General features: G+C 34.7%; 2 protein-coding genes across 2 annotated transcripts; one reads left to right on the forward strand and one right to left on the reverse strand.

Annotated features, from left to right (window-relative positions):
* Positions 1 to 2,901: 2,901 nt before the first annotated feature.
* LOC115717294 (ubiquitin-conjugating enzyme E2-17 kDa) lies at positions 2,902 to 5,336 on the reverse strand. Its single transcript, XM_030646264.2, has 5 exons — positions 5,123 to 5,336; positions 4,931 to 5,010; positions 4,362 to 4,489; positions 3,741 to 3,845; positions 2,902 to 3,298 (listed from the first exon to the last, which is right to left on the reverse strand). Exons 2-5 carry the CDS (start codon positions 4,998 to 5,000, stop codon positions 3,155 to 3,157), a joined length of 447 nt encoding a protein of 148 aa, XP_030502124.1. The 5' UTR covers positions 5,001 to 5,010; positions 5,123 to 5,336; the 3' UTR covers positions 2,902 to 3,154.
* Positions 5,337 to 10,343: 5,007 nt separating this feature from the next.
* LOC115717292 (uncharacterized) lies at positions 10,344 to 12,805 on the forward strand. Its single transcript, XM_030646262.2, has 4 exons — positions 10,344 to 10,854; positions 11,500 to 11,818; positions 12,430 to 12,488; positions 12,584 to 12,805. The coding sequence occupies exons 1-4, from the start codon at positions 10,596 to 10,598 to the stop codon at positions 12,613 to 12,615; spliced, it is 669 nt and encodes a 222-aa protein (XP_030502122.2). The 5' UTR covers positions 10,344 to 10,595; the 3' UTR covers positions 12,616 to 12,805.
* Positions 12,806 to 14,025: the final 1,220 nt, after the last annotated feature.

The following is a 14,025-nucleotide window of genomic DNA, read 5'->3' on the forward strand; positions in this document are numbered from 1 at the left end:
TCAAAAATTGAACTCCACAGGTGATTTGTGAAAACCCAGTCCAACCTTTCTTTAGTTGTAGTGACAGCACTTCTATTTTTTACCCAAGTGAAACGATCCCCTTCATAAGGCAAGTCTTGAAGATGACAATGATCTAAAGTGTTGCGGAAGGCCTCTATTTGTGATTCATTGCGCAATGAGCCACCCAATTTGTCGCCTTGAGATAAGATTTCATTGAAATCACCAATGAGAAACCATGGCATAGAAGGAGCTATATCATTCAATCGTCGAAGAAGGGTCCATGAAGTGGATCGATTGGAAACTTCAGGAGCTCCATAGAAGGCAGTAAAGTGAATAGCAGAAGTAGAGTCAGTGGATAAGAAACAATCAAAAAAAGTAGGACCAAAAGTATTAAGAGAAATACTAATATTATCTGTCCAAAGCAGCATCAGCCCACCACTCATACCAACCCGTGGGGACTCAAGACCATTTTGGAACTGCAAAGATTGACGGAACCGAGAAATTGCATTGCTACCGAGACGAGTTTCCATGAGAAAGAGAACCTGGGGAGACTGCTGACGAACAAGCAGCTTCAGGTGTCTGAACGCTTTGGGATTCCCCAACCCCCGAGCGTTCCAACTTAGGATTTTCATGATGATGAGCGGGGTTGCAACGCAACCTCCGCAGACTCGTCGGAAGAATCATCTGAATCCAACATAGAGGAGGAAACATTTTGATTGAAATCAACTCCTTGTGACGAGGAAGGAGCAGCTGGGGTGTCAATTTGATTGCGACAACGCTTCAATAATTGTCTCATAGACAACTGATCAGTCTGCCTCTTTAGCACCTTATTGGGGTTTAAATTTTCTTTGTTAGTAGACACAGCAGGGGTAAAGAGTGGAGTAACAGACGTGTAAAGGCCATGGTGAAGTGGGGCTAAGGTATTATCAGCATATGAAGGTGGTATGGGGTGTGTTAAAGGAGGGTAAGTAGCAACAGGGATATGATTTGGAGGGGAAGGGCCAATGTCAGGGGTGTAGATGTGTGATAAATGTACAGCATTGGATGACATAGGTTGTTTTAATTTTGAAATGGTACGTGTAGGGACAGAGGGCACAGTCGTGGCATTATTTATAGTGGCATGGTTACAAGGAGTGATTGATGGTGGGAGTATTGGAGTAGTGGGAAAGGTATTGACATTGTGATCTGGTGTAGAAAGCAGAGGGACATTGTGATTAGCAGAAGGAGCAGCTGTAGTGGTTGGCGAAGGCAGGCCGTGGAGGATTGAAGACCCAGGATTGGTCGAAATAATTGTGGGCGATTCTCCAGCAGTCAATGCATTTGGAGTAGGATGTGGTAATTTAATCATTTGTGGCAAAGTAGAAGAAATAGTGTTACGAGTGAGACGTGTCAAGAAAGGCCATGCATTGCCTTTTGAAAAGTCTTGTCTGTATTTGTCATATCCAGAAGTAGGAAGTTTTGAGCCTTTCATCCACGGTCCATAATCAAAATCATCATCGTTTCCACGGTCCATTCGTTCCATAAAGGCAACACATTTTTCAAAAGGGTGACCAAGTCGTCCACATTCAAAACAAAACTCAGGTAAGCGCTCATAACGAAAATCAACCCAGAATTCATCTTTAATCCTTGGTAGACTGATCATCTGTCCTCGAGGGAGTGGCTTTGTAACCTGAATCTTCACACGAATTCTTAAGAAAGGCCCCCAACCTTCAGCAAGTGAGTCTTCATGGACATCTAGAAATTCACCAATTATGTTTCCAAGTGCTTTAGCAAGCGCTTTCGATTTACTTAGGAAGGGCAGACGGTAGACTTGAACCCAAAAGGGAGTATAGGCTAAATCAGTGGTGCAGACATTTTGCCGAACATCTGGTGAGTGTAAAACAATGAGATGGTTCTGAAAGTGCCACGGTTCTTTGTTAAGGACTCGGAACTTGTCACCCTCGCAACCAAAAGTAATCTTGAACAAATCATCTTCAAATTCAGTGATAGTGACTGGAAATCTTCCCTTCCAGTGACCCGACATTTGATTGAAAAAGGTTGGTTTGTGAACAAAAGAAGCAGTGATAACCTTGGCGACAAGAACATGAATTGCCGTGGATGAAGCAGCAGGGGTGTCCTCCTCAGTAAGGACAAGGGTGGATCTTTCCCCATCAGTGAGAGAAAGATTAAAACGAAGAGAGTGGCTAAGGGGGTCCATATCGTTTACAGAACACAGTAACTGAAAGGAATAGCAATGGAGAGGGGTAGAAGTGAGGTAGAAGTACAGTATGAGATGAGAAAAAACCCAGAAAAAAGCGGTTACATGAAGGAAACTGCTTTGGATTGAAGGGAGCAATCGGGGTAGGAAGTTGAAAAGAAAGAAAATTAGTTAAAAACACTTAACTGCTACAGACCCAAAAAGGGCACTTTCCTCTTATTCAATACTTTACATTTTATGTTACCATATTACCAAAACTGACAGTAAAAATATGATAGTTTTAGTTCATTCTCATAATAAGATTAAATGACAATAAATAATAATTAAAAAAAAAAACTAAATATAGCATAATCTTTTTTTTTTTTTTTTGTCAAATTTAACACAAAATTTAAGGGGCACCATTAAAATTCAATTTTATAAAGATGTGACAAAAAAAGCATGTGCAACATTTTTATAGCACTCGATTAGGGATAGATACGCTTTTAGTGTTAAGACATAAAATCTCAAATTGCAATGAGAAAACAAAATTATAAATAACTCAAATTAAAAGATAAATCGTACATTAAAAGAAGAAAATGAGTAAAATCCCCATATCATCCTTCTATAATAATTCTACTGACTTGCTCTCTTGACCTGAAATTTCTTAAACAGTTTCAGATTGTCCATTCATTATTGAGTATTTAGTGGGTAGTGGACTCCTCATATACGAGTAAAATCTTAATATGTAATCATGCAATGCACCAGAATGGATGAAAGGACACAGCTCATTGTTCTTAATATCACATTACAAACAATTGGAAAATAACAGGAGTTCCTTTTCATTTTTCAATTAACAGGCTATGGACCTCTTTCTTTAGTACATTTCAGGTTTCAAGAAACAGAAGAACATTCATCTTTAAGCTAAATGATCGAACACTTACAATAATACGGAACTCCCGATGCACATATCATATTTCCTTAACCCATGGCATACTTCTGGGTCCAGCTCCTAGCAGTCGTCTCGTACTTGCTCCTGTCTGTCTTGTACATGTGAGCAATCTCAGGCACCAGTGGATCATCAGGATTCGGGTCTGTTAGCAGCGAGCAGATCGAAAGCAGCACCTGAACATTAAAAAAAGATAATCACAGATCGTTAACTCTCTACAGCATAAACAGATCAATCTGAAGGAGTTATTTATTTATTTCAAAATGCAGATAAGAAACTTAAGTAGTTCATCGAAAGAATGACTTGAGAGGAAACATCAAAATTATGATATTTAGTGGTCTAAGTAACAAGGTTTAATGATACTTGGCAATCAACCAGTCACCATTCTCTCCAAATCAGACAAATTTAGACCAGTGGAGAAATTCTATAAGACAGGCAGAATGGCCATCTTCTAAACCTTTATAGATATATAATATAGAGAGACAGAGAGAGAAGGCCCTGTATTGATTATATAGTGGTCAAATAGTTGTAGGTAAAAGATAATGCACCTGTATTCCACACAAAAAACAGTTTGACTTTTGTTCTAGATTGGAAATTTTAGGTTTATAAGACAAAAACCTTCGAGATGGTTAGAGCTGGGCTCCACTGCTCCTTCAAGATGTCAAGGCAAATGCTACCATTGCTGTTTATATTCGGGTGGAATACCTTTGTTCTAAATGCCACCTGCAGAAGACCATCAATGTCAGAGAGAGAGAGTTTAACCAGAATAACAATTTTAATGAAATAGTTCAGACTAGCTTAGCATACTGGAAAATGACCCACAAAAACTTTAACCCCAATATTATAATGAATTTGATAACTAGTCAAATAAGTGTGCAAGGACAAATAGAATGAAGTTAAAAGCAACCATGCAAACACAAAATAGACCAGATATTATAGTGGCCACTGTCAGTTGCCCCTCCACTAAGGTAATAAGCCCCAGGTCCCACTCCTATAAGTTAATCTCCACAATATAGATTATTCTTGGAACAAATATACCACCTGAGCGAGTGCGAGATTGCAGTATTCCAATAAAGAAATGTGACCACATAACTTATGCACAAGAATATGAACAAAGATATGTAATGAAAAGTAACCCAAGAAACATTTCAAACTTAAAATACAAATGAAAATTCAATGTTGCAAGATATTAAGAACTTACTGAAATTAGTATAGACAAGATAGCAAATAAAATGGTACCTTGGGAGGCTTAAAGGGATAATCTGGAGGAAAATGAATAGTAACCAAGAAAACACCCCCAGCATAAGGACTATCTGGAGGTCCCATGATTGTTGCCTGCCAATGAAACATATCTTCTGCAACAGGACCTGTAAATATTTGCAAATAAGGCAATAAACAATATTACCAAGAAGCTTTATGATCAACATGAACTTGAAGGACAAAGAACCACATGAAGGACGGACATCATCATCACAGAACAAAATTCATCATACACAACAAAATACTCAAGAATTGAGTATCGCTCGCCACACACTAAAATGATGGCTTACAATAATGCCACATAATTTCGTTACGAAGAATTGGTGTCCCTAAGAGAATCCTATTACAGATCATGTATATGAACTCGGGACTTTCACCACACTTATTACTTCACTGATAAACAAAAAAGAAAAGAAAGCCAGTGCTCAAATAATGTAACCTAGTTCTATAAAACAAAATAAAAACCCAAATAATCAACTTGGAAATCATTTCAGTATTTACACACATACATATACGCGAAGAGCTTAAAGATAAATAGACAAAAATACCTGCACTGCAAGAAGTAGGAGGATCCTTCTGCAAATCCTTCAGTTCCTTCAAGATCCGCTTCGAAGCCATTTGCGAAACCCTAATTCCCAAATTCCAAAATCACCGTCATAACAGATCAAAAGTGAAAACCAAAACCATAGATAGATGAACAAAACCATAGAGGAACTGATCGAATAAAAGACCGAACGTACCTGAGAGAAAGAGCAAGTAGCAAAGGTTGCGAGAGATCCTCCTTTCAAGCTTATTTGGTGTCCTGAAACCGAAGAAGAGAAAGAGAACGAGAGAGAAAGAAGATGATGATGACAGGAAGACGAAATAGAGGAGTTCAAGATTCGGTGTGGGCGAGACTACCTGCGCTCGCATCCTTTAATGGGGATCTCGCTTCTCATTGGCCCCTAAAAGCTCGTTTGGTACGTCGTATTATTAGTATTATTTAATACAATACTATGTTTGATATTGACTTGTATTAAAAAAATGTGTAAAGTTATAATTTTTAATAAACTCGACCCCAACACCGACTTCGGGTCGAGTTTATGTTTGGGTTTGGGTCTAGGGTTTGGGGTTAGGAATCCGGTCCGTGCTCCTGTCTCGGTCCGACTCCGAGTTCAAGTCTGGGTCTGGGTCCCGAGTCTAAATTTAAGTTCGGGTCCCCAGTCCCAAGTTCCGTTGGAGATTGGAATTGACCACGATCATTTGTAAATATTTTAATACAAACAAATACAGACTATTTATTATGTATTAAATAATACAACTTACATTGTATTAATTTTTTTTATCGTAATAATTAATACAACACATTTCTTTATCCAAACATAGTGTTATTTATTATTTAATACAATACGACTCTTATAAGGCCTACTAAACGAGCACTTAAATCTTTATATTAACTCATACATATATATAATAATATTCTTTATAATTTTTATCTATATCATTTAAATAATATATTTATTATTAAGAGATTTGTGGCCTAACCTCATTAAATCTTTATTAGTATTGGTTTAGTGTGATTTTCAAAAACTGAACTAATAATAGATTTGATAAGAAAAAAAAAACATTTAAGAAATAAAGAACATATGATTTTTATGTGGTTGTGGTTCGGGTAGGGGTGTTCGCGGTGCTGGTGGTGCGGTTTTTAACTATTTTTTTCAAACCAACCCGCACATGCGGTTTTTCCAATTTTCCAAACCGCACCCGCACCGCGATACTAAAAAATCGCAAAAACTGCACCGCAAAAAATGATGCGGTACGGTGCGGTTTTTGCGGTTTGAACTATCACAATTTTTTTTTTTAAATCATCATAAAATAATTAAACTATCATTAATATAATTATTCCAAAACACTTAAGAAAATACAACAAACTTGAGACTAATAAAAGTTATAACAACAACAATAAGTCAATAATCTTTTTAAAGTTTCAACAACACACCTAAATCAAAATAACAAACTTGAAACTAATTAAATTCCAACAACAATATAAATGTACAACTAATATACTTACATCAATAGATTAAAAATAAAACAAACACAAACTTCCAACTCTAAATTTTAATACACATGTATGGGCTTGGGTTTGTTGCTAAGAAGAGAGGGTTTGTGAAGAGTTATGGATTTTGTCCTAAGATTTATAGGCTTGGGTTGGGCTCATATGTATGGGCTTAATAAAATAAATATAAAAAATGAAATTTTAAAAGATGCGGTGCAGTGCGGTTTGAATCGCGGTTTAATAATTCAAAACCGCACCGCACCGCGCGGTTTGGGAAAAATTCAAACCGCAACCGCACCGCGAAAAATTTCAAACTGCATTTTTTTGCGGTGCGGGCGGTTTGAGCGGTTTGATGTACACCCCTAGGTTCGGGTGTTAAAGAGTATTAGTCCACGAGTTAGTACGTTGTATATGAAATAAACTCATTGATAAGGTAAAATACATTATAATATTGACTTTGAGTTGGGTAGGTGTACCACATAGTACCGTCTGATCTTGATAGGTGGCTATGCACCGTCGATCATGTACAATAAATATCATGGACATTGGACAAAAGATATATTGCTTTATGTGTTGTGTGCCTTTCTTAGGTCTGACACATGGGACAAACCCTTGATTCTTTAGGATTTGGTGTCAGATGAATGCAACGTAGGACTACACCCGAACCTCTTTGACTACTCCTTCGGGACTACCCCTGAGGGTATCCGATTGTGTTTCTCTAAGTCTCTAGTTCTCTGGACGAGAGTCGTCCTTCCCAGACCTAAGAGGTCTAGCTTTATTGAGATATGGTTATAGCTGAACTCGGAGTCGTAGTCTGACTCCGCTGATAGGCTGACCCATTACTTTGTTTGTTTTGCTCATTGTAATTATAGAAAGTATATAGTTTCCTTATTTACTTCTTACTAGTTTTGAGAAACCAATTGTTGTAATTAATCCCTATAAATAATGGAACTATCTCACTATTCAGGAACATAAAATTCATTCAAAGAAAATACACGAGAAAAATCTAGATTTAAGAGTGCAAGAAGTCAGAGATCATTGTAAGAGCTTTCGAGAGAGATTAATACCTTCTTGCTCCTTTACTCACAAGTCAATACAACTAAATGGGAGTAGACTATTACCATCATCAAGGGGCCAAACCTCTATAATTCTAGTATTTTCTTTACTTTATATTATTCATATTTATTATTTTAATTATACTTAAATCACTTTAATTTAACTCACTGTTGTTAGCTAAAAGTGAGGTTAATAATTACCATAACCACATAATAATAATTTTGAGCCAAAATATCTGATTGTGACTATACTGCCTTGACTTGTCGAAATTCACCTCTAACACAACAAAGTAAACATACTAGATAATAATGTAGTCCACTAGCACAATATATAATAAAATTACTATTTTACCATTTTTCAGGTCAAAATTACAAAAATACTTCTAACACATAAATGGAGTCTTAAATTTTAAATATTCACAAATAATATCATACAATTAATTATATAATAATATAATTCCACATTTATTCTTAATTAACCTAATAAAAATTGCTAATCTATTTCTCAATTTTAGGATATTACATGGAGAATGTCAACTTATTTGTGGATGTTGGTGTTAATGCCAAAGAATGGAAGATTGATCTTGGGAATGTGGTGATGAGTCGGTCAAGTGAGGTTTTCTTCTTAGAGACGATGACGGTGGCAGCAGCTTATGAACCTCATGCGCAGGGCAGGCCCAAGTATTTTGGGAGCCTCGTGCAAAATTTTAAAATTGGGCCTTTTTTTTTTAAAAAAAAAAAAAAAAAAAAAACTGTGTACATTAAAAGGGAAATTTCACTTTTTGTCCCTAATAGAACTCCAATATCAAAATTTAAACCTTCCACTAATTTGTACAAATTAATTCCATTGATTACATGAACTTCCCATTTTACCCTTTTTTTTTTTAAAAAAAAAAAATGTTAAAAACTAAAAAACTTCCCTCTCTTCCTCTCTCTCTTCCCTCTCGTGCACCTCTCTCTCTCTAGAAAAAACTGAAAAAGCTTCCCTCTCTCTCTTCCCTGTCGAATGTTTATTTCTCGGTGGGCGGTGATGGAAAACCGGAGCACACCCCAATAACTCAAGAATCTTACACCATTATAATGGATAAGTTGTGTTTTAAACATTTTGTTAGACTTTATGTAGTTTGCGTTCGTTATATGTGTCGTATTTGTTGAAACTGGTATTTTTTGGTTTGAAATGGTAGAGATCTTGCAGATCTAGTTTTCTGTCGAAATCTGGGTTTTTCAGATGTTATCGACAGTTTATCGATAGAATATCGATGCTATGTCGATATCCTGCTAAGAAAGGTCAGGGATGACTATTATCGACATGTTGTCGACAGTTTGTCGATATCATGTCGATTAAAAAGCAAATTAACATACATAAGTTATTTGAGAATTTATCGACACAAAATTGTTGACACACTATCGACATGATGTCGACATTCAATCAATATCACACTTAGCAATCACAGAAAGCAATTACATCACATTATCGCCAACATATCGACATACTGTCGACATGCTGTCGATATTCTAAGTATGATCACGCCTATTTAGCAAACAAAATTGTCGACACAATGTCGACATCATGTCGACATGAGGTCGATATTATCACACAGAAAGCAATTAAAATCACATTGTCGACAAAATATCGACATACCATCGACAAATTATCGACATTTTAGGTCAAAATTTTTTTATTCTCATTGTGTCGACATCCTATCGATACACCTACGACATCCTATCGATATACATTAACAACACAGACAATTTTATTGGTCAAACTACTTTCAATTTTAGGGTTAATTTGCTTTTTAATCGACATGATATCGACAAACTGTCGACAACATGTCGATAATGGTCATCCCTGACCTTTCTTAGCAGGATATCGACATAGCATCGATATTATATCGATAAATTGTCGATAACATCTGGAAAACCCAGATTTCGACAGAAAACTAGATCTGCAAGGTCTCTACCATTTCAGACCGAAAAATACCAGTTCCAATAAATACGACACATATAACGAAAGCAAACTACATAAAATCTAACAAAATGCTTAAAACACAATTTATCCATTATAATGGTGTAAGATTCTTGAGTGATTGGGGTGTGCTCCGGTTTTCTACCACCGCCCACCGAGAAATAAATATTCGACAGGGAAGAGAGAGAGGGAAGTTTTTTCAATTTTTTCTAGAGAGAGAGATGGGTGCACGAGAGGCAAGAGAGAGAGGAAGAGAGAGGGAAGAGAGGGAAGTTTTTTTAGTTTTTAACAATTTTTTTTAATAAAAGGGTAAAATGGGAAGTTCATGTAATCAATGGAATTAATTTGTACAAATTAGTGGAGGGTCTAAATTTTGATATTGGGGGTTTTATTAAGGGCAAAAAATGAAATTTTCCCATTAAAAATACAATTTTATTACTAACTTTTTTTTTAAAGATTTATTCATAAATTTTCTATTATAAATTTTTTATTTATGTGTATATAATAGAAAAAAAAAATAGGCCTTTTCTTAAAAAAAAATAAAAAATTGAGCCTTAAAAAAATGGGGTTCTTGTGTAATGGCCCAAGCTGCCCAATGCTTGGGCCGGCCCTACTCATGCGGCAGAGGGAGTAGGTTTGTTGCAACAGATGATTCTTTGTCGGTGCCTAAGGTATACAAGCATGATGATATTCTCTGATTGTCTTTGCTTGGTGTAAGCTACATTGAGTAAAATTTATTGGATTTGACGCTATAATTGAGAATATTAAAAATGTGAGATCCTCTTTGTTTAGTATTTTTCTTTTTCATTGCAAGAGATCTTGTGATGAATTAGCTCACTTGCTTACTCGTATTACTTTTTCTTTAAATACTGCTAAAATTTGGAGCCAAATCTTTCCTATGATTTTAACTTTTGAATTTTGTATTGATCGTTTTGATCATTTGGTTTTGTGACTTTGAATGGAATATTATTCTTTTGTTTTTTTTTTTTTTAAAAAAAAATACATGGATGGATTTCTGTCACATGGTGCGCATTACCCACCCTGCGCAAGTTAGATAGCTCACCTCCACCTCTACTCGTCCTGTTAACTTAAAACTGACAAGACAACCTTTCGTTCTCTCCCTCTATTCGGATCCGGACCGACCCGAATAGCAAAACATGGATCGACTCAAGTCGCAGCGCCGGGTCCAAATCGACGATCCCCAATCTCCCAATTTTGACGACGACGAAACCCTAGACAACGAAAATAGTGGGGGAGGAAGGAGATTGAGACCCTCCGGGAGCAATGTCTCCGAAGATCAGGAACCCTTCATGGGCGTCAAGGTTCGAAGAAAAACTTCTTTCCACAGAGAGTACAGAGGAGACTACATCGACATCCCTTCGCATTCATATTTGTTGAAACTCTTACAAAAACATGGTATCATGCGTTGATTTTTTTACACCATTCATTAAAGCCTTAAATTCTGCCATTAATTTTGTCTTAATTTCCTCATTCTCTAGTGATTTTGAACGAATAATGGTTCTAACTTGTGTCCAAGTGGGTTTGTGTCCATGATATGAATTTTCTTGAGTATGGCATGATTCTAAAGTGTAGAAATGCAGAGCTTGAGTTTGCTCATATCAAATTGAATAACCTCAAAATCTTTAGTATCTTTTTAGTTTATAATGAATATAATTTCTTGATAAAACAATAATCATACATTCTTGGTATCCTAAACCCAAATTTAATCAATATAATTTATTAATATCTTCAGACTATCTTCAATTATATGTGTCAAAAGTTCAAAGAATTAATTAATTCCATATAATTGAGAGTAGTTTGTCAAATTGATCAAATTTGAGTGTAGAGTAACAAATGTATACAATTTCAAAACATAGGGTAACAAACAAATAGATTTTCTGATATTTAATTTGCATATGATTATTTTGTGTTACATATTTCCGCAGTTGGTGATTCAAAGTTCAATCCTTGTTGTGTAAATGTCTGTATTTGGTTTACAGAGATTGTTTAACTTTGGTGTAGCCATCTCTCAATTATACTGCATTTCATCTTGTATTGTAGGTGACAATCAAGTTCTTTTTGCTGATAAAGTTTTGAAGTTTACTGGTAGTGGGAAGATGAAAAGGAGGATTTTGTTGATTACTGACTTGGCCATATATATGGTTGACCCGGAGACGAATACACTAAAACGGAGAATAGCCTTGGCTGCTGTTGAAAAGATGTGCTTGAGTGAACTAAGTGATAATTTTTTCGCTATTATTGTTCCTGCAGAATATGATTTGCTCATGGCTAGTACTCGGAAGACTGAGATTGTTACTGTGTTAGCTGAATCGGCTAAGAATGTTTGTAACTACGAACTTGAGGTAGCTTTCTCTAACAGGTAAGAAAAGAAGATGCTTCTTAGATGAAAAATATAGGCATTGACTGTTTGTTTATAATTAAATGATTAACTGTGTTTAGAAGTGTTATAATAACCAATTGGGTATCTCAAATGGTCTGGCTGTGAGTTAGTCTGTCCTAGCTGCCTACATATTAATTGTTAGTTTCCCAAAATATTGTAGGATTAGGCTGCAATCCTAGTTAAAAAAAAATCATTTTACATTATAGTGAGTTGATAGATATTGGTCTTGGGGCAAATGTGGATCAATCAGTCCAAATAACAACACTATGGGAAGCTTTTCAATTTCACTGAGATTCTTTAAATACTCTTAATCCTGCAATCTATTGTTTATAGATAGTAGATACTGTCTTTCTTCATTTAAGTTTTAAATTAAGACCTTACAGTTTTGACATGCTTGCCAATTTTTTATTGTATATGTGTTGCAACTTCCATAGTTAAACGGAGTACATCTACTTTTATTATGACCCCTTTTGTTGTTTTTGCTTATGTTTATAGTATCTTAATAAAGTCTTTTTTTAATCAGCATGTCGATTGTTTTTGCTTCTGTTTTTTTTTTCGGCTGAGTACAAATTTTCTCGTCTTTTTGCCAGTTTTGAGTATCATGCAGGTGCTGAATTTGTGAAAGAAATTCAATTTGAGGAAGTTGAAGGTATGTTGTAAAATTTTGACACAGATTTCAGCTCTACAATCATCTATCTTGCAGGTTTTACGTTCTTACAAGTTTTTTTACTTTTTACTTTTCAGGTGGTGTGAAAACCAGAATTGTGAAAAAATAAATTTACTTATACTTGATGCTAAGAGTGTTTTGTAGAATTCGTGTGGGATTGCCTGATTATTGCAAATATCGATTCTTTTTCTGTGCAAGTTATGCTTTTTATTTGTATCTTCTTATAAATCCTATCTCTAATTAAATATTTTAACATATGTGTTTAATTTGGCATTAAAATAAATGTTGTGTTCCAGTAATATTACACATGTTATGTTTAGTGTAATTGAATTATAAAAGTAAGAAGATAATTTATTTGATGTCATTTAACAAGGTTTTTTTTAAAAAAGGGGATTTGATTTAGTGTCAATTTTTTTTAAATAAATTATGCAATTTTATTAATAACAATCAGCTAAAATAATAGCTTGCAATTCAATCGGAATATTTTCGTTAGAGACACGATTAGGATTAGAATTAGAAAAAATGAGCCAAATAATTAATCGCATAATTTTTAGATCGTTTGGCAAAAAAACTAAAAGTGAAAAAGATTGTAACATTACAGTTGATCTTAAGAACATTTATATTCAGTTTTATCTATTGCTCAGAAGACACATAGTATAAATTGTTGCATCAAATTTTTTCAATCTCGTAGCATGAACACTCAATTATTGTGCAAGGTATGTAACTGCACTGCTAACAACTCTTTTAGTCGAACTTGTTATTCTCAACCACTAAGGTGATGTTTGCTTTGATGTAATGTAATGGGAATGATAATGGTAATGTAATGGAATAAGAATTGTAATGGAAATGATATTATAATGTTTGGTTTAATATTGTAATGATTATTGTAATTGAATAAAGTATGAAGTATATTGATAAAAAAATATATTTAATTTTATTATTTTTAATATTTAAAGTTAAATAAATATAAAAAAGAAGAGCAAAATAGGTCTTTTTTAACAATGTAATCACCATTACATTGGTTTTATTATGTAATGGAGATTGTAATATATAGTGAAATGGAAATTACAATGTAATGTCATGACAAATCTTTAAAAGTTAAAGCAAACAGTATAATGGTAATAATGATTCCATTAAAATCCTTATTCTTTCAAACCAAACATGCTCTAATAGCGATTTAATAGCAAGTCATCGAAAAATAAAGAAAAATTAGCAACAAAACAAAATAAAACTATATCACACAAATAAGACTAAAATCTCAGTAACAAAAATCAAATTACAATAACAAAACACAACTACGACCAAGTCGCATCTATGCCTAGAGAAGGCCAGGGCCAGCGGGCTAGCTCAAACTTTTGTCGAGAATATTGCTTCCAAATAGTTTAGTTGTATTGACTTGGTGAAAGTTTTCAAATTTTTTTAAGTAGTTTAGTTATATTAATTTGGCGAAAGAATGCTAAATTTAAAAAAAATAAAAAATAAATAAACAAATGCTATATTCAACACAACATTTATAATG

This window comes from Cannabis sativa, chromosome 5, assembly GCF_029168945.1.
Source record: "Cannabis sativa cultivar Pink pepper isolate KNU-18-1 chromosome 5, ASM2916894v1, whole genome shotgun sequence".
Classification (NCBI taxonomy): domain Eukaryota; kingdom Viridiplantae; phylum Streptophyta; class Magnoliopsida; order Rosales; family Cannabaceae; genus Cannabis; species Cannabis sativa.

Coding starts and splice junctions, on each gene's coding strand:
- LOC115717292 (XM_030646262.2), top strand. CDS start 10,596: ATGGATCGACTCAAGTCGCAGCGCCGGGTCCAAATCGACGATCCCCAA. Junction 10,855..11,499: donor GAAACTCTTACAAAAACATG/GTATCATGCGTT, acceptor CTTGTATTGTAG/GTGACAATCAAGTTCTTTTT. Junction 11,819..12,429: donor GAGGTAGCTTTCTCTAACAG/GTAAGAAAAGAA, acceptor TCTTTTTGCCAG/TTTTGAGTATCATGCAGGTG.
- LOC115717294 (XM_030646264.2), bottom strand. CDS start 5,000: ATGGCTTCGAAGCGGATCTTGAAGGAACTGAAGGATTTGCAGAAGGAT. Junction 4,490..4,930: donor TCCTACTTCTTGCAGTGCAG/GTATTTTTGTCT, acceptor AAATATTTACAG/GTCCTGTTGCAGAAGATATG. Junction 3,299..3,740: donor CAGCTCTAACCATCTCGAAG/GTTTTTGTCTTA, acceptor TTTAATGTTCAG/GTGCTGCTTTCGATCTGCTC.